Source organism: Cyanistes caeruleus, chromosome 3 (genome assembly GCF_971803275.1).
Source record: "Cyanistes caeruleus chromosome 3, bCyaCae1.hap1.1, whole genome shotgun sequence".
NCBI lineage: Eukaryota > Metazoa > Chordata > Aves > Passeriformes > Paridae > Cyanistes > Cyanistes caeruleus.
In genome coordinates, this window is record NC_141703.1 from 86,520,040 (window position 1) to 86,546,273 (window position 26,234).

The following is a 26,234-nucleotide window of genomic DNA, read 5'->3' on the forward strand; positions in this document are numbered from 1 at the left end:
TCTCCTAAAGATAAAGAAAATAATTCCATAGTGACTGCTTGTATGGTGTTTCCTTATGATGTCATGGCATTCTCACCTCAAGGTTGCATATGACTGAAGGATAAAGCAGAGAAAGCAAACAAAAAGTGTTGTGAATGCTGTTAGGCTCTTGATGGTTTTTACCTCATCTGTTGTTTTCTGTGGGCTTCATTGACACAACTGAAACATGACAGGTTACAGTGGTCCACAAAGTCACAAGCACAAAGTGCTGTCAGGGCCAAAGGCAATAACTTGGTGACCTCAAAACATGGCAGTAAAATAGTGACCGTTGTTTTAGGATTGAAAAGAAATGCAGTAGTGAGAGCTTTAGGAGTCCCATGTTGCAAGGAGATAAAAAGAGCAGCAATGAAATCCTTACATTCTAGCAACAGGGAGTTTATGAGAGCCAGGATCCCATCAGCCTATCAGGAAAATAATGTGAAACATTCTAAGGCTTTGATATGTGTGCTATTGCAGGGTGTTATAATACAAGCATTGTGTTAATAGCAAATTAAAATGAACAGTAGAATTTTAAAGCTCCAAACAGGGGGTGTTACCTGGTTTGAAGATCACAGTTGGAACTATGCTATCCCTTCTCTCTTGAATATTTTTCTTGTTCTCCAGATGCCTTTCAGGATCATAGGATGGGAAGGAAAGTGGTGGTGTTTATGGTAGCATTTATGTGTTTAAAATCAGGTGTAAGAAAGCTTCTCTTAAAAGACACTCTTTAGTCAAGAAGAGAATGAGAGATAAGAAAGGTATAACTTTTAAGGTAGGAGTCCAGTAAGACTCAAATGAAAACTTAACTGCTCATTCACTACCTTTCATAGTTCTGAGGCTTCCTCAGTGCAAACAAGTCCTGTTAAGAAGCGATAACATCAGTAAGCATGTCAGAAATACAATGCCTAGATAAAGCAGTAAAGTTTTAAGAAGGAATACAGTGGGAAAACAAGAAATCCAAAGCTGTAACTACACTTGCATATCGTGTGCTACCTATTAGGTGTTATGCCAGACCCTGACATCAAGATGCCTCCACCAATTGAGAAGTGTGGTGCACAGCTGTGTTGTATGGTTTAAACATGGAAATTTCATTCTAACAAAAAGATAGAGGGTTTTTTTCTGTCTATGGCTGTAAATACTTTTATCAAATTGATTTCTGGTGTTCACTGTAGGGTACTCACTGGCACAGGAGCAAACAAACAATGTGAAGGAAAAGAAAATAAGAGAGATGTCTGTAATTAAATTGAAAACTATCAATGTTCATGACAAATACAACTTGTTTTAATTGCTTAAGTCCTTCTAAAAAGCTACATAAAGTCACTATATTTAAATAGGGATAAATGGATAACTGATATGTTTAAGGTAACAGGCAGTCTGTACCAGAGTCAGGCCTGACTCCTCCCAAGCAGTCTGCAAAAAATTGAACAAGTATATTTCAGTACTTTAAACAGAGATGCTAGAGGAAGGGAAGATGCATCCTGGGATGCATCTTTGGCCATAAAAAATTAGACTTTGGAATTCTGTTTCATTTTGGCCTGCAGGCATTGATGGACCAGCTGCTTTCCTGAAATCAGAAGTGCAGGATTTGGGAACCAAGCTCCAAACTCTGTCTGTTGGATCTACCAAACCAGAAGACAATGCAGATAAGGAAAATGATGGAGAGGCTGTAACAGATACAGCAAGCAAGCCAGATCTGCAAGAAATATTACAAAAACGAGGTAAGAGTTAATAATGGGTAAATGTCTTTTTTGGGGCTCTTCTACTTTTATAACTTTATTTCAGTAGCATTAAAAAATGAGGACTCATTAAACAAATGTAGGATATCACTTTTAAAAGATTCTACAGCATGTGGAGGTGCAGTGCTGCAGTTCCCTTTCCTGATATTATTTGAATATACCAGTTACATTTTAAGGGTTTCTCAATGTACTGTGTAATTTCTGGTCTTTCCAAGGAAATTGCTGACAAAATGCTATACCACACTTTGTTAAAGTTTGGGGTGTTTGTATTTCAGGTATGTTATATAAGATGCTTGAATACTTTTACAACAGCAGGACCATTCATTAAATGCCATGATTTAACTCTTTAGGAGACTAACAGGAAAGGTGTTTTTTTCTGGGTCAGAGTCTGTCACAGTCAGCGGTTTTCGAGTTATATATTTAATAGTTATATCCCATTGTGTAATTCCCTAATGGAGTGTCAAGCCCTGTCTGCCAAGTATCTTAAGTTGCTACCAGTACTACAGGAAACCTTTTTTTGTTGCATGCAGCCGAAGCACTTTGCAGCAAAATAATGGCTAGTGTTTAATTTAGTATACAGCTTGTTTTTATTCTGCAGAGTTTGTCTCCTAGAATGCTTCCAGTACACTGCATGTATTGAGGTATCACTTTCAGAGGTATTCTCATCTAGTTGTCAGATGGCACAGCTGCTTACCTATGGATAGCAACATTACACAAGAGTTAGAAAAGGAAAGATGAGAGAATATCCAGTAACTTCAGGGGAAATTAGTGGAGGTGGAATATAAACAGTGAATTTTGAAATTGGCTGGAGTACCAGGGTCAACGCCTTTCCTCTTCCCAAATGTCCTTTGGGAAGTTTACTGACAGGTTTTTAAGACTGGATTTTTCTGTTTTATCTGAGACTTCCAGCAGTGCCCTTCTCTGCAGTGCCATGTCAGAGCATTGTTATAATATATGTTCTCAGAAAATAATTCAGTTAAGCAGGCTCTGTTCAATGTGTATAATGCTTTAGATACATTTTCTTTCTACAATCAAATTAAAGAAAATAATCAAAAGACTCAATCGAACAAAATCTCAGATGCACAGAATCAATTTGGTTGGAAAAGACCTTTGAGGTCATTGAGTCCAACCTGTGACCTAACACCACCTTGTCACCTAGACAATGGCACTTAGTGCCACATACTGTCTTTCCTTAAACACCTCCAGGGACAATGATTCCACCACCTCCCTGGGCAGCTTTTTCCAACTCTCAGTCAACCTTTTTGTGAAGAACTTCTTCCTAATGACCAATTGATGATCCAGTTCTTAGAGGAAGGACACAACAAATAGTAATGTGTACAGAACCTCTTCATAAATGTCTTTATGCAGAGTTATTTTAGTTATATACCCACAGTCATTTATACATGACTGTCCTTAGCTTAAGATTAAATAAGTCCTGAAACTTCAGTCTGTGTTTCAGTTTTAGAAATCAAGTCATGATTAGTATTTATGTACCTGAGTTTTTGATACTGATGGAAGAACAGGAGGGGCTCTTACTGAAAAACTGACATACTCTGTTTCAGTGTGTGTAAGACTGAGGGAAAGTGGTAAAGGATTGACTTGTACAGAGCCCAATTTATGGGATAGGTGTCAGCATATCAATCTGGATTTCCTTTTATTATTGTTGTTCTTAAGACATGGAAAACTTTTTTGCATGAAAATATGAAAAATTAATTCAATGGCAACATAAACTAAGCAATATGTTATGTCATGGAATATCAAGTAAAATCCATATTAATAAAGGTCTGACAGCTGCTTAATCATCTGCACAGTGTCTGTTGCAAAATATCAGTAGGAATTTGAATTACAAGGCTCAGGAAGAGATATAACACATGAAGAAAATCAGTTGAAACAGAAAATAAGAATCAACAGTTGAAAAAACAGAAATTAAGAGTGTGAATAAATACTCAAGAGCCATATATTAATTAGTAATGCCATAAGCTCATGACACCTTTCAGAGATTACATGCTTAATCCTATATTCTGACAGGAATTTCAGGCAGTTTGAATTTTGATGAGGAGGACACAGAAGAGGAAGAAGCTACTAAGAGACCAGTATCTCATTCACCATACCCTGAATCTGAGAGGCCTAGTTCTGCATCCAGCGAGAAGTCTTTTGCAGTAAGTGTCTTGAAATCAATTTCTGCTAAGCACCGGGCACGTGCCTGATTTTAGTGCTAACCCCTGGAGCACTGGGTTAAAATACAGTAGCTGCAAGTAAGGTAGTCAGCAATATTATTCCCTGAAAGCAGAGAAGGGTCAAGATTGTTGGGTTATCTGACTGAAGGGACACGGAGTTAAACATGAAGTCTTAGTAATGATTAAAGGAACAATTGTGGGTGGAGGATCCCAGGGAGCCTAATCAGTGAATATGGGAACACAGTGAGTCAGCACTATTACCCTTCAAGGAGACAGACTGGGCCATTGTCTCTGCAAAATTCACCAAAATGACTCAGAGGAGCTCTGAAATGCCATGCAAACATAGGAGGGATTTCTTCCTGAAGGTTTATAGCATTTATTCAAAGGGATTCAAAGGGAATCAGAATTTTGGAATGGAACAGAGAATGCTGGGATTGGACAAACATCATATGGGATGTTTGGGGGAAGGAACTTTAGAGGGAAGAGTATCAAGGTGGATCAGGGAGTAATAAGCATGGGAAGACAAGGATTAAAGGGGGTAAAAGGCATCAGATATATGTAAACAACTGCAAAACAGTATGATTGTCTGTCCAAGCCTTATGCCTTGGTTACTTCAGCATGTCCCACTCTTTCTGAAACTTGACCTCTGTATCTCGTCAATGTGTTCGTGTGTGTGTGTATGTGATATACACACATGCATACATTCGTATGTTGACAAATTGTGCTAGACTAGCCAGTGAATTGGAAGAGACCAACATCAGGAAGACAGAGGGTCTGAGCTAGCTCAGACCAGATAAAGACCATGAGGTTTGAGCATGGATGCTGGGCACCCTTCAAAGTCCATGCTGTGGGAGACCCACTTGAGTGTATTTGTGAGGTGACTGTGTGTAGGTTGCCCTGCACTAATAGGGGAGTAGTGCAAGAGGTCGGAGTGTCAGCTTCTTGGGAGACTGGGCTGTGGGTGCAAAGTGCTGGAGATACAGGGTGGTGGGTGCTGGACGTGGGGAAGGGGTGAGACCCTCCAGAGAATTTCAAATCTATGTATGCGTCTGTGCTGTTCATTCAGGTTTCCTACTGGCTGTAGCTGGGAATGGGGATAAATCTGCAACTTCAGCTTGAAGACCCAGTCAAAGAGGAATGTCTTGGGTGCTACAATTCACAGGATTCAGCTATCTCTAAGAAAAAATTACTTTAATGACCTGTAGCAGATTGCCATTAGAATTCCAATTCCTTTGATTGTCCTATGCATCCTGACTATACACATTGTTCTAAGGCTCTTCCAGCATTTAGTTGATATGGTTCCACCAGCAGCTTACTCCACTTCTGCTACTGTTCTGAACCAACATAATCTCAGCACTCATTTCAGTCACAAAATCCCAGCCTGTCTTACTGCAGCATCCATAAGTCCTGCTTTATCATACTGTTTTATTTTCCACAGTGTTTGAAGTTCTAAAAGTGGTTCTTTGCTTAGGATATTTACAGCATCTCATCTTATTTCCCCCTTTCTAGTAAAACACTCATGTCTGCTTAATGGGTACTTTTTATCTTTTCTCTTTGGAGACCTAGTCTTTCCTCAGAGTAAAACCTTCAGTTGCTTTCTTCTGAGGAAACACAGGTGGTACCTTGTTTAACCTTCCTTTCCCCAGTATTTTCTGGAGACATGATATCTTACGTTTCAACAAACCACTATTTTCTTGTGGAATACCAAAGTCTCTGATCTGATGTTAATTTGCTAATGTGATTCTTCTTCCCATAGGAAACAGGTGCTTCCTGTAGTCCATCCCCTCAGGCAGATGCACAGCTGGGAGAAGTAGAGAACTTGGAGGATTTTGCATTGCGCCCGGCACCCCGTGGAATTAGTGTCAAGTGTCGAATCACTAGAGATAAAAAGGGAATGGACCGGGGCCTCTTCCCTACTTACTACATGCATCTGGAAAGGGATGACAACAAAAAGGTATTGGAAGCAGCACACATTATCTTGGCTATTATACTCCTACCACAGAATATTTTTGGAGCAAGGGGGAGAGCTTTTGATAAGACCAACCAAAAAAAAAACCAGTAAACCAGTAGCTGAGGAGAGCCATCATGCAGATGAGGACAGCTTATATTTGGCCAAGGTACTAAGGAAGGAATTAGCATGTGATTACCAATGTATTGTGGTTTAAAAGCCATAATATAGTGAGAGATTAAATTGCAAAAGTATAAAAATGTTAAAAAAGAGCAGGAAGACCAAGTTTATCCAGAAGAAAAGGAGGGAAGAAGAGAAATGACAATTGCATTAAATCTAGACTGCCAAGTGAGGAGCTCATGGGGGGGACAGGATTTAAGGCTGGACACTTTGGAAGAGAACAAAATTATGGAGACAGTAATATTAGCACAGAACAAAAGGGGAATTCATATGGGAAATGGAGAGATAACTGTTTGGATAGCAATGCCTCTGCATTCTTACAAAGCACCAGACTTGATCAAAGTTTTGTTTTGCCAGACATTCCTTCTTGCGGGAAGAAAAAGAAAGAAGAGCAAAACATCCAATTACCTCATATCAGTTGACCCAACTGATTTATCTCGGAAAGGTGAAAGTTTCATTGGAAAACTCAGGTGAGAACCACAGATGAAAACTATAGACAGTTGAGACAGGATTTTAATTTTGAGTTGTGGTTATGACTGGCAATCTGGTATAAATTCAAAGAGAATGAACTCACATTGCTCTGCTCAATGAAATCTGTATTCACTTGGGTTGGCAGCCTTCTTCAGCATTACCATTCACTGTGGCAACTCAGAGAAGAAATTGTCTAAATGCTTTTCTGGGATAGGTTATAAGCTCACGTGGATACATCATGGAAGCTCCTCACTGAACTGGCAGTAGGAAGATTCAGATGGCAGGAGATGTGTGTTTTTGCTGTGCTGTACAAATACTTTCAGAAGATGATGGAACTTTCTACTGATGTCTCTCTTTCTGTGTTTTTTCATGACCTGCCATTAGGTCAAACCTCATGGGAACCAAATTTACAGTCTATGACCACGGTGTTAACCCAGTCAAGGCACAAAGTCTAGTGGAAAAGGCTCATACAAGACAGGAGCTTGCAGCTATTTGTTATGTAAGTACTGCCTCTCCCTTTTTGCCCCTTTCTTTGTGCCTGGTTACCGAGGAAACACAGCTTGCAAAATTGTGCTGCGGCCAGCCTCCTTCACTTAACTTGGGAACCAAGTGACCAATTTCAACCAGATACAACAAGAGGCAAAGGCCTCACAGATAAATTCTTACAAGTTTAATGAAACAAAGAGGAAAAAAAAAATAAAAAAATCAATGTCATGAGTGGGAGAAACACCCGAACTAACATCCTTATGACCTTCTTATCTGGCTTATTCAGTGTGTGGCCATTGATCACATGCTTTACATGGAGCCAGCCACAGCACGAACTGCAAACTGCCTCTGGCCCAGCTGGCATCTGGTAGACTCTGAGAAGGAACTGGGAATACCCTGTGAAGCAGAATTAGTTTCTGCAGAACCAGAGGCATCTTGAGGGATAGGAAGGAGCTAGTATTATTTCAGTAGCAGCTTGTTGGTGGTAAGGATGTGTTTCCAGTGTAAATTGTGATTCACTAGCTCTGTTTTAGAGATGATGTTCTGCTCTTGTGAGTCACCTCAGTATAGGATTTGGAGTAAGGAGGCACTATTGGGCACTACAGAATTATATGAGAGTTCTTATGTCACATTGTTTTGTATTCCAGTTGTACAGTTTGAGTAAAATTTGAGGTTCTCTACAAAACAATCATTGTCAAGTGGAAGAAATTTTATTTTTCTTAGCTTAAAGATGCATTAGCCTACTGGAGCAACATCTTGGTTTTTTTGCTTTTGCTCTTGATGTTAATGGCACTTGGGAAAAAATTGATGTGATAATTCCAGTACTCACTTGTTTACAGAAGTATCACTAGATATTTTCTTTGTATATAGTATTCTTCAGTTTCCTGTGTAGCTGGGCACATCAAGGTGTTAGAATGAGCACAGACAGTTAAGATAAAGTCAGCTTTTCAGAATTCTGAACTTTTATCTACAATACGTCCTGGTATTTTTTAAACCATTTATTTAACAATATCAGCCAAAATCCAAGGGTCCATTTAAAGTGTTCTGTAACAATGTCAGTGATAACCTTTAAAATTCTCAAAGACCAATTAAAAGCCAGAATCTTTTAGAAGTGCTGAATTGATTGACAGAAGTTATACAGCTGCTCCTAACACATTAACGCATTTTGCAGACACAGACAAAGGTCTTTGGAGCTGCAACCTCTATTATTTCACTTCAAAAAATCTAGGGGCATGCTACTTCCTTTGCTTTTTCTACTCAGTCCACTTGGAACAGTCTCCTTCAGTACTCTGGAAAAAATCTGCTTAAGTTTGAAGCTTGGATAGTTGCTGAACATTTCACTTCCTGGGTCTGTTCTTAAACATTTATGAAACAGTGTGATTTGAGAGAAAATAGTGTGTTCTTAAACACAAATAACAGCTCCTGAAGAAAAACGTCACTCATTGTTCAGAAACTGAACTAGTCTAAAACTAAACTGTTTTAGACTAACTGGTGATAGACAGACAACATAGTCAGGTCAAAGATATTTTGCCTTTTATCATACTCAAGGCTTGCTCACTAGCAAGATTTCAACACAGTACTGCCTCAGATGCAAAAAACTTATGCCTGGAAATTACATTTGTGTAATTTTGTTGGAAATGTTTCTGTAGGCTAAGAAATTCACTCTAAATTAGTTAATACCATGCATATCTCCAAATTAGTTAATACCATGCATATGTCCTTAGACTGTTCTCTAAATGAGAAAGGGAGAGAAAGCAGTCCTCAGTGATTAAACACAATTGCAGTTAGATAACTGCTGCTAGAGTTGTAGCCAGCAAAATTCTAAAAACCAGTACAAATGTTGATACAAGTTCAGTTTTGCTGTCTTTCCTTCTCTGAGGTGAAGTATCTCATTTACTGAAAATAATGGCTTTCCTTGTCTTTCAGGAAACTAATATCTTAGGATTTAAGGGTCCCAGAAAAATGTCTGTGATTATTCCAGGAATGAACATGAATCATAAGCGAATTCCAATCCGTCCACGAAATGTGAGTTATGAAGTTTGCTCATGTTTCAGATTGAAGGAAGAGGTTAAACTTCCCTGTAGAGGTGTGGCCAGTTACTGACAATCAGGATTTTTAGGAGCCTGTGCTTTTTTTTTAGCAAGTCTCCTGGAGAGTAAATATAATGTTGCCTAAATGTGTTGATGAATTTGTTCTTGCTTTCTACCTAATCTGTAGCTTTCTGAATAGTCTTTGTATCCTTATGGGTCTTTTGATCAGCCTAAATGTGATTGACTTGTCTCTACGTTGTTGCTGTTGCACCTACAAGCTGCCCTCATGGTGGGACCCTGTTGTGCAGGGCTGTTGACAGGGCCGGATGAACACAGGGCACACTTGTTTCTCCCAGGAGCTCGTATTCTTAACCAGAATGTGGATTGCAACAGATAGGCAATAGACAGATAAGGTACTGCTGGTGCAAGAGCAAGGTAATAAATATGGTTTTGGTCAGAATGCTGTTAGCCTTTCTGTAGGAGTAGCAGAAAAGAGAATTCTTGAAGAAGGAGGGATGAGGAGAAGGACAGAGTTTTGTAGTAAGTATTTAGGGAGGATTTCTCATAGATGTGAGAGGCATTAAAGCTAAAAGCTTACAGAACAGTATGTGAAGGTGTGTGATGAAAACTGTTAGGTTCCCTTAATGTGGGTTTTATGTTTGGTGACAGAAGACCAAAAGGTAGAAAGAAGAGGTACCAACTGAAAAGTGTGGTCAATGTTTTAAGCTAGAAAATGGTATTTGCAGCCATCTTGTGAGTAGATATGAGTAGGATGAAAACGTATTTCCTGAGGTCAGAGAAAAAAATCCTCAATAATGGAAATTGAGAGTCATGATAACCCAGAAAAGAGATTTAATTCTTGTGAATGGTCAGAAAAATTATATCTGGAAATGGTCATTTATTCATCGTCTTCCAATTGGTGTTGCCATCTCTCCCATTAGTACAGTAACGGTTCTGTGGCCCTGGCTTTATTTTTCTCCCCTAAATCTAAAGGCACTTAGTTGGTGCCAGTTCTCAGGTGTTTGTTTTGCATCTTTAAAAAATAAATAAAGATAAAATTAAAAAGTAACTAAGATGAACAGGAAGTTTTATTTAGGTTATCTTCAAAAATCGACTATGGTATACTTTTATAGTACTGAAGCACATATTATAGCCATATCAGTCAGACCTCCACAACAGGTTGTTTTCTGAGCATTTTTTTCTCATTAGTACCTTAAGCTTGGACTCTTTTTCTTCAGAGTTTTAGCATGTATAGTTTGGATTTTATTTGTTGTAGAACTCTTAAAATTAAATCATATGTCATGTTTCACTACAACCTGCATCTCCTTGTAATTCATTGTTTGTCAAATTTAATGTGCTGTTTTTCTTCCTCTTTGTATCTTTTTGGTTTCATTTCTCTGATTTTCATACTGTGCATCACCGATTAGACCCAATAGGATGACATTAAACCTTTCATTTTACTGCAGCCTTTGGACTTTGTACTGAAGCACCTCAGAGCCTGGCACTGTGCAGTTAATTATAGATTATTTTATTTTTTTTCAATAATTCATTTTTTTAGAATGTTAGAAATGGAAACTGGTTGGAACAGGATCAGAGAAAGATGATGAGAGAAGAGATTCGTGCCAGCAGGATGGCAGTTATCTGTGGACTCTGAATTGCTCCCTTTCCTGTACACACACTTCCTTCCCTATCCCTCTTTTTACTTTATTGAGTGAAAAGGAATGCTTGGACAGGAAAGCTATGAAAGTATGTTCCTGTTACTTGTAGAAAGTATTCAGTAGGGTTGAATTTAAGTGATGTCCTTGTGTTTCATTAAACAGGGAATGAAGTGACAGAGTTCACGCACAAGAGAGGTGGTACTCAAAGGCAGAGCCATTACAAATCTGATAAATATATTTCTTTTTTTCTGAACAGGAACATGAGGGCCTGCTGTCAAAATGGCAAAACAAAAATTTAGAGAACCTCATTGAGTTGCACAACAAGGCTCCAGTCTGGAATGATGATACTCAGTCCTATGTTTTGAACTTCCATGGGAGGGTCACTCAGGCGTCAGTGAAGAACTTCCAGATTGTCCATGACAATGACCGTAAGAGTTTGGTGGAGAATATGTGGGACTTATTTAAACAAGGAGAACCTAATTTATTTCATGAGGCTTGGGAAGAATAGGACACCCTTTCTAGAGGAAGGAAAGTGGGTAAAGGAAGCTAGCTCAGAATTACTGGGGACTTCTGAGCTCTCAGGAAAATTATATAAGGCCTCCTTTTTTCTGGGGTGGGTGCAGACTCTGCTGTCCATAACTGCAGCAAAAGAGAGGGCAAATTAAAGCTTCCTGAAATGAAAGAAAATGTTTAATACAGCACCTTCAGGCTAGCAAAAGAATGGTTTGAGCTTTGATTCTGAGAAGAAAAATAATCCGTAGAACAGCACAGTCACTGTAGAGGACAGATTTCAAGGCCACTCTAGTGGGAAAGGATGGATACACCAACCGCATATATTTGGGACTGGCAGATGTGGGGAGGGGTTTGTGGTTGGGTTTTGTTTGGCTTTAGTTTTGGTTGTTGTTGGCTTATTTATTTCTTTTGCTTCACTGTGAAATTGCTCATCTCTGAACATCTTTTCTCCCCAGCTGACTACATCGTGATGCAGTTTGGTCGTGTAGCAGAAGATGTGTTCACTCTGGACTATAATTACCCCCTCTGTGCTCTTCAGGCCTTTGCTATTGGACTCTCCAGCTTTGATAGTAAATTGGTCTGTGAATGAGGGGCTAGAGACATGAAACATGGAGCTCACTCCCACCCCTACATCTCATAAGAGTTCCAGGTGTAGCAATGAAGAGCATATTGGGAGGGAAATGGAGGACAGACTTCTGCAGGCTTCTTAGAAAACCAATTCCAGCCTTCAGAGCATTGTGGGAGTTGACAGCAGAGCAATCTCTGTATGGATTGCAGAAGAACAAGAAATCTAGGTGATGTCTCTGTTGTTGGTGTTGATTTTGCTTTTAGAATCCTTGTTTACAGATGCTGCATGAGAGTGGGCTAAGCCCACTTATTGGAACTCCTTGCAGCTAGGATTAGAAAAATAATGGCTAAATATTCATTTACCTTGAAGCTGCCACAAAGCCTGGGACTCTTGCTACTCAAGAGTTCCTAATCAGAAAAATTCAGGAAAAAAAACAGCTGGAATAAGACATTGGCTCTAATATAACACTTTTACTCTGTGGAATGATTGTCTGCTAAGACTGATACTCCATTTCCCTTTCAGTATTCTAATTTCTCTCTATCCCTTGACAGTCTTTTTACCAAATGAAGAACAATCAAATCTCAAACATTCCCTTTCCAGTGGGGGCCATTATATTCATTGCTACGTCTGTTACTTCTAACCATGTGAAAAATGAGACTGAATAGATGGTAGAATCCGGCTGAATTTGGCAGAAGATAGTATTGTAACAATATACAGTACCACTTCTGAAAAGCAGTGTTCTGATTGAGTGAATCTTGTTAGATTGTAAACTGATCAGAAATATTTTTTAATTTTGCCATTGTTCATGAAATTTGCTACATTTTTAGGTATAAGTTTGTGACAAATTTTAATTTTTAATGTGAGATTATCTCAAGGCATGACATATTAAAGTAGATTTTGTATAAATAATTTTAACCTGACTATAAGAAGGAGTTACCTCAAAAAGAGATTACAGGTATTTTCAAAGGCACCAATAAGTTTAATGTAATTGTACCACAAGGCTTTGCAATGTATCCTTCCAATGTTCCATTTTTAATACTGGATGTACAATATGGAGACTGTGTGTCACAGCATGGAACACTTGATTCACGTGGCCTTAACTCACCAGAGTGGATTGCAGCACAGTGTGGCCTGGAGGCCTCAGTGCACACTTCTCTGTGCTGAAGCAGAGAACAGTTACTGTCTTGCCTGCTTCTTGCCTCTTACACATATTCATGACGACTTGGATAAGTTTGTCCCTCTACTGAGACAAGCATTAGGTGTTCTCCAGCTTTGGATATTGTCCTTGTCAGCAGACTAACTGTTTCAAGCTGCAAAGAGCAGATATATTGCTTTTTGTTCTCTGTTGTCTTTGCAGCAGTAGATATCACTTGCGCTTTCAAATTAACAAAACTTTGTGAGGACGTTTTCTGATATTGCCAGAAAGAACAATGATCATAATCACAAAGTAAATGCTGTATTTAACTGTAAAATATGAATTGAGGCTGAGAAGTCCAGCTCTTGTATCTTTCAGATGAGCATTTTTCAGTAGCTGCTGAGATTTTCTTGAGATGATCTTATCAGAAAAGCAGTCCGTGAAGAGAACTTGAATGCTGATGGATCTGTTTTGTGCCTTTCTGCTCATCAGGCTGAGGATGAGACCTGGCAGTGTTTTTCAGCTGTGCTCTGCTGAAGTCTTGGCTGATGGTTCTGCATTATCTCTGCCCATCCAGGAAAGGAAGTCAGTTTGTATACCTGTCTGATTATTTTTTCTGACTAGAAATGTGTGAAAGAAGTTGCCTTATGTTATTTGGGGGTGACCTGAAGGCAGGATGCTAATTTCTGGTTCAAGATCTTTTCCAGTGTGCCCAGAAAACATCCTTTACTTAATTAGCCGTGTCAGCAGTGACTCTTCAAGCTATTTGTTGACATCAAATGATCTTGTCACAGCCTCTCAGTCAAATTATGCAGACAGATGAACTGATTCAGTTGTCTTTATCAGATACTGTTTTACATTAATTGTAATTACAACTTTTATATCTAAATGAAAATAAACTAATTTATATATTGAAAAGTCTTTAATTCTAATTTTTTTTTTAATTTTGCTGTCACTTGTGGGTGTACTTTGTTCCTTCTCTATGACATAGAACCTCAGTTTCTTCCTATCTTCTTGAATATCATCTGTCTTCTCATTCCCTCTTTTCCTTTGTAATTCTCAGTTCTCTTTCTTTGTGGTGTTGGATATTTTTCCCACACACTTAGAAATCTGGGAATAAATGTAAGGGTAGTCTCTCTAATACTTTCATCCAAAGGGTAGTTTCTCTAATACTTTTATTCACCTTTCCCATTACCAGGTTTTACCCTATAGTTCTTGGTTTTTATTTGATTGTTTAAGCTAGTTCCATTTCTCTGCCCCATGTTTTTAATGTTTTTCCCAGCATCCAGCTAGGACACTTGATATGGTTCTTACTGCATTTTCCTACATTCCATCTGAACCCATTCAATTGTTGAAGTACACTAACATATTTTTTCTGAATCAGGTACTGAAGTCATACAAGGCTAGGAAGAACATCAAGTTGAAGCGGTTATATTTTCCTATTTTCACTGAGAGATGTATGAACCTCAATAAGAGGAGATATTATGGATCTGATAATCAAAAAGTGGTACAGCTCTCAACATGCAAGCCCTATTTTTAAAGCACCTCTGTTTCCATCAGAGCCAAATTAGTCTTAGAGGGGAGAGAAAATTAATTGGGAAACATGACTGGGCATTTGTTCTTAACACAGTAATATTAGTTGCATACATGCAAATGTAACGTGCTTGAAGTTCTAGAGAGATTTAGGAGAAGCATTTTAAATGGTTAAATTGGAATCCTAAAGGCAGGCCTAGCAGATGGAAATGGGTCCTAGGCTGCTCTAGGCTCTTGGGCTTACAAACATAAAAGACAGTGAATGATTTCTTGCTGTTCTACAGCTGAGTCTCACTCCCATTGAAGTTTTGCTGCTGAACTTAGTAGCAGTAGGACAGGAGGTTTTCTTGCTGTTAGCATAATTATTACAGTTATACTTCACTTAGTGTGCTCCTCTACTTGCTATGATTGACAGCTCTGTAAATCTCTCAGTTGACATCAAATTAGGTTTCCTGTTCCTGGTACAGAAGACAAGCAAACCCTTCCCTGTGATTCACAAGTTGAGTTAGGAGTTTGTGTGCAGAAGAGCTGTTCATGTGGAATGGAGCTATGGACAGCTTTCCTTCTCTCACAGTCAGGAATCTCATCTTGGCCAGAGGATCAAACTGTTGTACCTAACCACAGTTTGGAACTAGGTCGGAATTAAGAATGCTCCTTTAAGTAATCCTAGGGCCAAGAGATTTGGCTCAGCGTAGTTATGAAAAAGAGTAGAAAAGAAACACTGATGTGTCAGGGCTCCCTTACTAACAGGGAAAACAGCCAGCTCCCACTATGAGGTGACAACAATTGAAAGCCCTGCCAGGAAAGAAGGCAGAGATCCTGTACCAGTGTTAACTCTTGTATCTTTTGAACTGTACACTATAGTTTGTTTTCTCATTGCATCCCTTAAGGTGTTCTATACTAAATTATTGTTTCCTTACTGTAAGCTGGAGGTCACTTCTTTTGTTCCAAAAAGGGAGAAAAATCCAGATGCAAAGTAACTTCACCAGCATGGCTTAAGGTAAAGGCTAAAAGTAACCATAACCTGCTTTGGTAATTTAACGTTCAATTTGGAGAATACTAAATGGGTGAATATATTCCAGAGGCTGGAAATTTTGATAATTTAATTTGATTCAATTAACTTCTCCATACAAGACCCATTGCAACCCATTGCTGCAACGAAACAGCTGAAAATTTTGGTGAAAACAAAAGTCGGGTTTTTTTAAGCTCAATTGAATTGAGCCCTTTATTTATTATACAGAAAATAATACTAATTTACTATGGGGGGGGAAAAAAAGGGCTTTATTTTAAAAACTGCATTAAGAAAATAATTCTGATAGAGTACAAATAGAGTTGGAGAGTTGAGTTGGGGTAAGTTTGCCTAACTCTCAGCTTTCTGTTCCAAGTATCATTTGGTTCTGCATTAGCTCCAGTAAAAAAGCCCAAACAGCCCACCACTAAAAAACCTGTATTCTCCTGAGTGAGTTTCCATCTGCAACTGACTGAAGTCCTGCAAACAATTTGTGTGATGATTCACAGGAAGGAATAGGTTTCAATTCCTTCTCTTTGAGCTGTGTTAATTTGGCAAGGAAATGGGAGCAAAACAATGTTAGTCACATAATTATGAGATCTGGCCTAGAATTCCCACTGAATATATGTGATGAGAAGTGAATTACCTTTCATATGCGTAGGGTTTTTTTAAAAATTCATATAGCGTAATAGAAACAGTGACTAAATTAATTTATTACAGGGCTTTATATAATAAAAAACAACAAAACAACTCCCCAAAATAGTTTCACTGAATTTTATGACATCATCCTATTTATATTGTATATACTCTCCATTCCTACAGTTGTCAGAAAACCTTATTTTTATGAAATTGATGGGGTTTGCCATTTGGTTTCCGAGGCCCGAGGACACATTTAGGACCCGTTTCCAGGTCTCTGCAATTTTCATTGCAATTTGAAAGAGTCAGGAGCTTTTTTAGCTTTGGGTTCTTAGAAAAGACTTCAATAAGTTATAGGTAATTTCTTCAGTATACTTAAGTTTTAAATAAAAAGCCAACCATATTACTCTTCACAGGTAGTTACGTGCACACCAGCAATCCGTGACAAAATCAGTCAATGCTGGAGCCAAACTGAAAAGTTTGGTTTGCTGATGTAGCTGCATTCCCAGAGCTGCTGCTAGGATGTAGTTAGTTACATTTACGAAACTTGCTTTTGTTTTGGGGATGTGGCTTGTGGGTTCCCAACCCTAGCGCGATTCTCAGTCTCGTATCAGCATTTTCTAGCGCAGCTCGCTGGCATTCCTGTACGAGCAGGTCGAGAAGGAGCAGCTCCGCCGCGACTGAGAAAAGCCGAGGGGCGACAGCGCTTGGCGGGCGGGCGGGCGAGTGCTCAGTTCCTGGGCCGCCCTCGGGGGAAGCTTTCGGGCTGCGGCTGTTCGCAGTGGTTCCGCGGTGCCGGCTGGCAATCGCGGCCGCTCTCTGAGGGGCTCGGCAGCCGCTGCGCCCGGCGCGCTGGGGGGAGCCCGGGAGCCGCCTCCCTGCCCGGGCGGCGCGGGGGTGTCCCCGCGGCCGGAGCCCCTCACGGGCGCTCGGCCCATCGCCCCGGGGAATGCACCGGGCAAGCGGCGGCGTTCCCGGGGATCCGAGGCCGGCCCGTCCGGACTGCGCTCTCCAAGTTCTCCCCCGCCGGGCGCCGTGCCTGCTCTCGATTCCTGGAGGCGGCGGCGTCCCGCCCGCTCCCAGCGCTGCCGAGCCGCCCCCTTCCCCCGCTCCCGGCCGCCCGCCCGGAGTTTCCTTCCCCCGCCCCCGCGGGCCCCTCTTCCGGCCATTGCCCGCGTTCCCTCCGCCCCGGTCACACACGGCCCCCGGCCGGGGAGAGCCCGGCCCCGCTGGGTTTTGTTCCCAACTCCGCCTCGGCCCTTCTCCCGCTGCCCCCCGCCCCCCGCCAGTCCCCTCCCAGCCCCGTCCCAGCCCCTGCCTTAGCCGGCAGTCCCTCCCTCCCTCGGCCGCCTTCATTTCATACCAACTCTCATTCCTCGCATTCCTCACTTCCTCCTTTCAAACTCCAGGGGAAATAAAAACCCTCCCTTTTCCTCCCAAACTCCTGCCCGGCCGCCCCCCCCCCCGCCCCGCCGCCGCCCGGGCTCGCCGTCCCGCCGGCCGCGCCGCGCTCCTCAGGTGAGTGTGCGCTTTGTGCCTCCGCTCCCGCCGGCCCGGCTGCCCCCTCATCCCATCCCAACCCATCCCAACCCATCCCATTCCCTCCCCTCCCGGCCACCCGCCCGGCCCGGCATTGTTCGCCTCTCCCCGCCGCCGCGGGACCGGCAAGGGGAGCCCCGCGGGCCCACCCCGGAGCCGCTCCTCGCCAACTTTTTTCTTCGCGCCTCGGCGGCGGCGGCGATGCCGAGCCGGAGGCTGAGCCGCCCGCTGCCCCTGTCCCAGCCCCCGCTCCCACCCCTGCGGGCCCGGGGGTGGGGATCGGGCGGGAGCGAGGGGCAGGCGCGCACTAGCAGCGCTCGGTGCTCTCTTGGCAGAAAGTCCTGGAGCTGAAGGAGGATTTGAAGCCGGTCCCCGCTGCCCCTGCGGAGCAGCAGCCTCGCCCAGGTCAGGACGCGCTGCTCCGCGATGGCTTTGGCGCGGGGCGAAGGGGCGCGGGTGCCTGCGGGAGACGGGCTGGAAGGGAGGGTGGGAGCCGCTCGTGTGCGACAGGCGAGGCACAGGCGTACAAAGGAAGCGATGGGAACATCCTCAATGGAGCCTCCGGCGGCTTCCCCCGCCAGGAAGGGGCTGCCGGCGCTGCCACTTCGGGAACTCGGTCGCTGAAAACTGCAGCGCTAATGGGGAGGGAAAAAAAAAAGAGAAAGAGGTTTCTGTACGGGTCGTAGAGATGCGCTTGGGGAGGGTGGAAAGAAGGAGCAGTACTTAATGTAGTAAATTTTAATGCAAATTATAGAAATATTTTTTTGGGGGGGGGGGGCGGAAACAAAACAAAAAAAAATCATAAGGAAGCTTATCTGTGAGAAGGTACGTAAGTTGTTGTAGGGCATTTAGCAAAAGATGAGAGAATGTTTTCCCAGTTCAGTTATTCTGAAGTTAGAGTTGAATTTTGGTGGCATGCCACAGGAAAGGATTAAAGAAACCCCAAACAAACCGAGCACACACACAAAAAAAAGCCAAACAAAAAGCTTTCCGGAGTAATTTTATCTTATGCAGGTAATTCCGTTTAAACAATTTCCTGCATGGGATACTAAAGGTGGGACTTTTTTTGCAGAAGACGAAAGAAGTGTAACTCCACATGTTTTATGGTCTTCTGTAAAGTATTTTATAGTGAACGATCACACATGTTAAAAAAAAACCCTAACGAAAACTCAGAACTAACCACAACTAATTGCCAACTTTGTTTTTGTTTAACCTGGAGTTACACTCATGTTACTTTCTAACCTTAAAAGGGTTGAGTTCTGCCACTCCTCTACAAATAAACAACGCAAAATACTTTTTAAGTATAAGGGGGCTGAGTAGGAGGAAAGGAGATTTAGGGATGGGGTTTTTATCTTTTCCTGTTCCTGGGAACAGGTCGGCTTTCCCCGGACCTGACTGCGGTGTCTGTGTGCAGAGTGAGCAGAGCATTCGTTCACCTGTCTGTCCATCTGTCTGGCTCGATGTGAGAGGGTTTATTGTTCTCCCGCAGAAGGAAGTGGGCAGCAGGACAGGGCAGAGAGTGACGGGGAGGAGCGAGAGGAGCAGGACAAGGGGGAAAGCAGAGTGGGTACGTAGCAAGAGCTGGGGCTGGGCTGATGCTGCTGTACAGTCACCAGTGCAATTAAAGCCTTTTGGTTTCAATAGCTTGTTCTCATGACAGAGAAGAGCCTGGGATAGTCCTGTAATGAATGCAGAGGGACTTCTTTATTAGGGCTGCCGGATGCTGAGGGACTCTGTGGTTTCCTCTGGAACTTGGGTTGGCAGAGTGAAGGGCAGTCAGTCACCTTTTCAGGTTTTCCTAAATTCCAGTGGGAATGGCTCCCTCAAACTTGAGCATGTAGCAGTCTTACCAGTCTCTAAGCTGGGCTATCAGCTCGTTCTTCGTGTCCTCTTGGAGGTGATCCTGGGAGCAAACAAATGTGCATGAGAGTGGTTACCAGGAATTTCTCCACTGTCTTGGATCCTGCCACTTTTTTTGGATTTTTAAGTTAATGTTACCGATGGTTTTGAACTACTTCAGGCTATTATTGTGATAAGCATTTCAATGTTGGTGTATCAAAGAACATCTGTGGGAGAACGGTATGAAAATAGTACCGCTAAGCTTTAAAGAGAAAAAGGGCTCCGTGGGACCCTGTTTTGTCTGTGGCTTACAAGAAGTCACAGTTGCTGTTGGTTTTCTTACTCGGGTATTAGTTTCACAGAATTCAAGTGAGTAGAGTTCTGAGAGGGTTGCTGAAAAGTACTGTTTCCAGGAGATTCAGCTTTCATCTCTGTTTGCGTGCTTATTCGCAGCTTTTCGTCCTTGGTGTTATGTGTCCTTTTCTGTATCTTTCAGCTCTTGGTTCCGTCCCAGTGTAAGCCAAGGGCTGGGCCCACAAAGAGTTGAGGCTGGCACTGCTACTGACGCTCAGAGCCTCAGAGTGCCCATTTCCTTACTTGTCACATCTCTGTGCTTTGTCACTGGCAGGGACACTGGCACTGCTGTTCACTGCCCCGGGGCTGATCCAGAGGAAAAGTAGCACTCGCTTTTAGCAAGTTCGTTTTCAGCCACATCTGCTCGTTCTCCTGTCAAATTAATCATATGTGGTGTGATAAACTTAAGTTAATCATGTGCTGGTGTGTCTGGAGAAGGGGGTGCAATGACTAGGAGGTGAAGGGTGGGAGAAGAATGGGGACATTTTCTTAACAACATTGCCATTTTTCCCCACCGTAAGTAGTTCCTTGGACCACGTGTACAGTAGCTCCTGTGAGCACAAAACGATTTTCTGTTTTATTTGACCACAACTGTATCTTCAGAATGTGAAAATTTAGTATTACCTTTTATAAAAGTTCTATTATACTTTCCCTATAGCTCATGTTTGTCTTTTGTTCATTTGTTCGGTTTGGGGTTTGGTTTGGTTTTTCCCTCCCATTCCCCCATGCTATATAAAAGTTTTCTTGGGCAAGGTTTTCATCAACCAGTGTACATCAGAAAAGTTTTCTTACTCCACTGCAGCAGTTTTTGCCTTGGTGTGTATTTCTCTGAAATGATTGCTTATTATTTCTCTCTGCATTTGCATGTTTTAAGTTCTTACAAGCTACTAATGAGGGTATAGTCATAATATTTTTCAATTTTCTGGGTCTAATTATTGGCCGTTTTTTATACTCTTCACTTTCTTCAGTTTATCTGTGTTTCTTTGTCAGAATGAGATCCAATATTCCACGAGTTGGAGTGATTCATCTCTCTTCGTTGCCTGAAGTGATATCTGAGCCCAGGGAGATTAAAGTCACATTGGTCATTTTGCAGAAGCATTTGCTTTGCAGACAACTCTCTCATTTGTTCTGCATTCTCACTCTTGCCTGTCTTTAGCTCCTGCTTCTGGGAGGGCTTTTTCCTTGATGTTATCTCTGGGTTTTCTTTGCATTACTTTTTCCACATAGTCCTATTTGTCTCCCTTGCTTCTTTCCTTTTTTTTTTCCTTTGCACTAACAACCCTTTGATTTGCTTCTACCCACTAGTGTTCATAAACTTCATTCTGTATCACCCACAAGTTTCATTAAGATTACTTTGAGTCACTCTTAGATCTTTAAGATGTCAATGACAACTGGATTGGCAAAAATCTCTGCAGCAACCCAGTAGATGCCCTCTGTATTTGTTGGTTCTGTTTGTGTCTCATATATCATTATGCATAGTTTTGAAACCATTAGTTAATTTTCTAATAATATGATCAGTGCTCTCCAAAGCAAATCTGAAGTAATTTTTAGCTGTGATTTCCATAGAGAGTAACAAATACTGTTTTAAATCTGAACTTACTTTGTTTTGCACAGTGTTCTCTTCATTCTCTACCTTCACAGCATTTCTGTCTTCCTTTGAGGAGCAATCATGTTTATTAGGATTTACAGTAACGGATGCTCCTCTCTCTCCAACTTCTGCCAACAGCCATGCTAAATAAATGCCCGGTGTGTTCCTTTGTAGAGCCTTGTAAAAAACCCATGAGTTGGCATGCATGGAGCTCATTACAAGATCTGAGACTAGATTATGAGAAAGAGATTTTTAGGGGTAGGAGGTGGTGTTTTGAGTTCTTGGGGTTTTTTGGGAATGGGGGGAGGGTTTGGTAGGTTTTTGGTTTTATTGTTCCTGCTGGTTGGGTCCTCCTTTTTCTGGAGATGATGCAGTCACTCCTCTTTGTTTTTAACACCATATGAATTAGACGTTTTCCTGCTAGGGAGGGGCAGGTTTTCCAGTTCCTGGTGCTACTGGCTGAGTCACTGGCTCTGTTTTTCTGTTCTCTTGTAGGTTTATAATTACCTTGTTCTTACCTTCGTTAGAATGTGATTGCCAAAGGATAGGTGTTTTACACTCCGGTATTTCTGAGACTTGAGAGCCAGTGGCTTTCAGAGCCTGGGTGCAAGCCTTCGAAACATCTGCTTTGCTATTGCCAGAGAGAAAATAAATCAGCAGAGCCCTCAAAGTGCCTCCCTTCCAACAATATGGTAACCATTAATGACAGATGTCCAGGCAAAGTGTAATCTCTTGTAACCTGGACCACTTGAACTAAGGAGGAAATGTCAAGAGAACATGGAGCAGGTGTATACTGAAATGGAAAGGGAGGTTTTATTAATGTGTCCTAAGTTCATTTTACCTGATCATACATCTCTGTAGCTCATTGAAATAAAGCTCATTTGTACCAGACTAGCAGGACTTTTGGCAGATCTTTTGCTTTGAAAATCTTGTCACCTTAGGGGGTGGGGAAAAGGTATAAAAGAGAGGTTTGTGTAAGAAGGTTATATCCAAGCACACTCGCTGCTCTTTGAATTATCTTTATAAAAATAAAATTTTAAAATTCTATTTACTTCTCTGCTCCCACTTGTTTGTGAAGGATCTATGTGATCAGAAGAAAATAACTTCAGGCAGAACATGTAAATCTCTTGCTTCTAGCCATCCAGTATGCGAACTGAAAAACAGACTAGCAGCATTGTTTTCTACTGCTTTTGGTCACAGGTTGTATTTGTAAGAACATGCTTTAAAAACTGGAGCAGAGTTTGTGGTTGACTGTGTCCCTTTAAGAATCTAGTTTTGCTTGGCTAGCTGCCCTTGTTCTCCTGTAGATTAATCCAGCAGAAGGTATATAACCTGTTGACCTTCCTGGTGAGAAGGGTCTGGAAGGGCAAAGAGATAAATCAGAAGGTTCATGCTTTCCTGCAATATCTGGAGAGAAGTTTGTTTTTCAGTTTTTGACTGTTTTGTTTTGTTTTATTTTTTGTTTTGTTTTGTTTTTATGACTGATTGACCCTGTTTGAGGGTTGGGGTTGTAATTAGATTCTCATTATTTTCATTTGCTTTCTGTGAAATCACTGTGTGTTCAGCAGGTTGGATATGATGGCATGTTTATGGCACATTTAGAGAGAGGAAAGACTTCTGAACTCAAAATTACACTGGTCTGAGTTGAGGGTGGCTTTAGAGTCTTGTGTATCAAACTGGTAGGAGCACTGGAATCTGGTAAAAATGTCTGGTGTGTGTTTGCTAGGAAATTTCACAGTGTTTCGAAGAAAGGTTGACTTTCCTCAGTGTCAGCCTTAAGGGCTAAATGTGTAAACAGCGAATGTTGACCTGCTGCATGATGCAGATGGAGTGTGTACTCCAAAACTGAACTGTGGTGGTGTCTGAATACCCCAGGAGAGCTGGGGTAGTAGCCATGGGTAGGGCTCATTCAGGTGTTTCATTGTGGCTGTTCTTTACTTAGACATTGCCTTATGATGAGCATCAAACCCCTCAAAGCTCACGCCTGACTACTACTAAAATCAAAGCACAGGTATAATTGGTTGATTGAAGGAGGAAAAGTCAAAAGAGCGCTGAGCATTGGTCCCATTTTACATACCTGTTCTGCCTGTTAGTGATTTGCATTTGTGTTGAGCCTTTAGTAGAGGGCTTAGCCCTGACCAGACAGGTCATGCCCACAACACAGACCACCTGCAAGCACTGCAGGAGGGGAAATCTGACTGCATTCATGGGTCGTGTGATCACTGTCTGTCTCTTGTAAGCCCAGGTTCAGCTACCTCTTTCTTGCTTGGACTGACTGGTTTTGGAGCTAAACATTTTCACTGCATTGGTTGATATCTGCAAACATCTGTCTCTTGTCTGAGCTCATGTTCAGCTCTGACATTAGTGTCATTGGACGCTGGGTATGTCACAGTTGTGAGGCTTTGCTGGAACATCTGTCTCTGAGTCCTAGACAAGAGATTGAAAGATGTCATGAGCAGGATGCAGGATTAGGAAATAAGAATTTGCTTTTGATATCATAAAGTGGGCTTGAGTCTTAGCTTAGAGTTACCTGTCAGCAAACCCTTAAAAGATGCTCTATTTCCAGAGTATCAAACATGAGCCCCTCTGAAGTTAACACTTGCAATTACAAATCACTTTTAAAGTGAATCTTTTCTTGCCTTGAAGTTCTTCTCTAGATTTTAACCTTATTCTGATTCTACTGGGTGATTCACTTACATCTTCATGATCTATTTTTTTTCCATAGGTAAAATGGGTTTTTTTGAGCCCATTGGTGAGATTTTCAGGACGACTGGATTTTGGCAAGGGTTGGCAACTCAGCTGAGTAGGAGCAAGGGTTTTTTAGGTTGCTGTTGAAGATTCCCTATCTTTTAATAAGGATAAGTGAATAACTCATTGGGGAAAATGCTCATATTGATTTGTTTCTGTCTCTAGCTTGGTTTGGTAATCCTCAAGTAATTTTAGTCAGTCAATATCTTGTACTTGTCCGTACATAAAAGGACAGTTAAAATTTTCCTGTGTTAGCTAACACTACCAATGCTTCTGTGATAGAAAAGGGATGTGATTATTTGACTCCCTCCTGGTTCCTTGCTTTCTAACCAGCTCCAGGGAGAATGACTCCTGGTGACTGCTGCTGCTAGCACGAGGGTGACTAACCATTTTCACCCTGCCACAACCTTCATTCTGTTTGGGAAGCTGTGAAACACATGCCACATGTCTTGGAAAGTCAGGGAGAATGGGAGCTCTGGGAACAGTTCCCACATGGGAGATAACAGTGACTCCCCAGGAATTCCACTGTTCCTTTGAGAGCTGGGGCCAGCCCAGTGCGTGGCTCAATCCCAGCACAACCTGGCAGTGTCAATCTCTGCTGACCTTGCTGGCTCGTTTTTCTCTCCCAGCTGAGACATAAATCACCCAGTAGTCATTTTGTCAGTCCCAGGCTGGTGGCCTTGTGATGTGGCCTGTGCCTGGGAGCTGGGCATGAGCTGCCCATTGCTCAGGGTCTGTCCACAAGCTGGCCACCCCTGGACTAGTGGGATCAGAACTGGCCTTTGGGGTTTTTTCCTCCCCTCCTTAGGGCAGCAAGGCTCTGTGCTCTGTTTCCTTTATCTCAAATGTAACTGATTGGATGCTGTGCAAGGCCACACACAGCCTTATCTCATCACATCCTGTTTGACTGCATTATCCAGGGCTGCACTGATAGAAGTTCTCCTCTCTCCTTGCTTTGATTTATATCACTCTGCTGGACACTACATCCTCTCTCTGTTTCAGCCAGAGCTAGCTACTGCAATCATTTTAGAGTTGTTTTGCTTTGCTCGGGAAGTCAGGTGCCTTTTGAACAGCAGCTGCTGCAGGGCAGTTTCGGTGTAGCAAACAAACCAAGCTTGATTTTGTGTTAGGCAGTGTGACAAGCATTCAGCTGGAGCCCAGCCTCCTGCTGGATATGATCTGAGGCTAGTAGTGCTTGTTCCTTTGTAAACCAGTCTCCTTCAGTGTTGAGACAGAGACAAAAATCTCACCATGCAGCCTGTGGATGTAATGAGTGTATTACCTTGCCCAATACAGAGAGGCACATCTCAGTTCTTTCCTCCTTGTCTGGCACTACTGCTAGTTAAGAGCTTTTACACCCTCTACAGCCAGTAACACTTACCTTAACTGGTTTTATTCATGGGATTATGCAGCATTACTCTGCTGTCCTGGGTGGATGGGGCTATTCACAGGGAATAGCCGGCATTACTCAGGATTGCAGGAGGCCCCGGGGCAAAAAGTGAGATGACAGCCAGGCTCAGTCCCTGGCTAAGCTGTTTGGAGTGTTTGAGGGAAGCCCTCTCAAGGGGTCCAGTGAACTGCACCCACCCATCTCCACTGTCTGCAGGCTGCTTTAATGATGGGAGTGCAGCTCCTAAGGAGCTGATGAACTGGTTGCTGTCTGGTGCTGCAAAAGTGCTGGTACCTTCCTAGGTACAGCTCAGTGCCAGCTGGTCTTGCCTCAGTTGCATCTTAATTTTTTTCCGTAGAGACCCTATGAACGTGTCCATGATTTTTCGTCCTCTTTTGCCTGTGAGCTTTAACAAATCTGATTTATTGTCGAGTACCCACTTTCCCACCTTTTCCCTTTCCAGTATGTTTTTCCTGCAGTCTTTGAGTTGCACCGTCTGGGAGCTACTCATCTACTGATTGCACTCATTTTTCTCTTTCAGAGGAACTAAACTATTCTTGTAGTGTCCCATAGAATTTCCCAGTCTTCTTCCTCTGGTAAGTTTGAATGCTACCTTCCATCTCGTACCTTGAGCAATAGGTTTCTTCGTATTCCAGACTGTTGCTTCCCTAAAGCCAA

The 26,234-nt window shown here is 42.1% G+C and overlaps 2 protein-coding genes across 12 annotated transcripts in view; both read left to right on the forward strand.

Moving 5' to 3' along the window:
• TULP3 (TUB like protein 3) overlaps positions 1-13,838 on the forward strand; it is a 32,485-nt gene extending 18,647 nt beyond the window's left edge. For 2 of the 3 annotated variants that reach the window (XM_086882489.1, XM_086882491.1), the window contains exons 4-12: positions 1,560-1,736; positions 3,783-3,913; positions 5,688-5,885; positions 6,417-6,529; positions 6,915-7,029; positions 8,943-9,041; positions 10,961-11,132; positions 11,673-11,794; positions 13,413-13,838. In XM_086882489.1, coding sequence (XP_086738615.1) covers positions 1,560-1,736; positions 3,783-3,913; positions 5,688-5,885; positions 6,417-6,529; positions 6,915-7,029; positions 8,943-9,041; positions 10,961-11,132; positions 11,673-11,794; positions 13,413-13,457 — 1,172 coding nt within the window. In that variant the 3' untranslated portion in view covers positions 13,458-13,838. Of the gene's footprint in view, positions 1-1,559; positions 1,737-3,782; positions 3,914-5,687; positions 5,886-6,416; positions 6,530-6,914; positions 7,030-8,942; positions 9,042-10,960; positions 11,133-11,672 lie in introns of all 3 variants that reach the window. The other variant, XM_086882490.1, reaches the window with a different exon arrangement.
• Positions 13,839-16,947: 3,109 nt separating this feature from the next.
• Positions 16,948-26,234, forward strand: part of TEAD4 (TEA domain transcription factor 4) — a 51,689-nt gene continuing 42,402 nt past the window's right edge. The window contains exons 1-3 of one of the 9 annotated variants that reach the window (XM_086882503.1): positions 16,953-17,616; positions 17,973-18,042; positions 26,098-26,152. The gene's annotated coding sequence lies outside the window, so the exon portion shown is untranslated. Of the gene's footprint in view, positions 17,617-17,944; positions 18,043-26,097; positions 26,153-26,234 lie in introns of those variants that run through there. The other 8 variants (XM_086882507.1, XM_086882502.1, XR_015284913.1 and 5 more) reach the window with 8 other exon arrangements.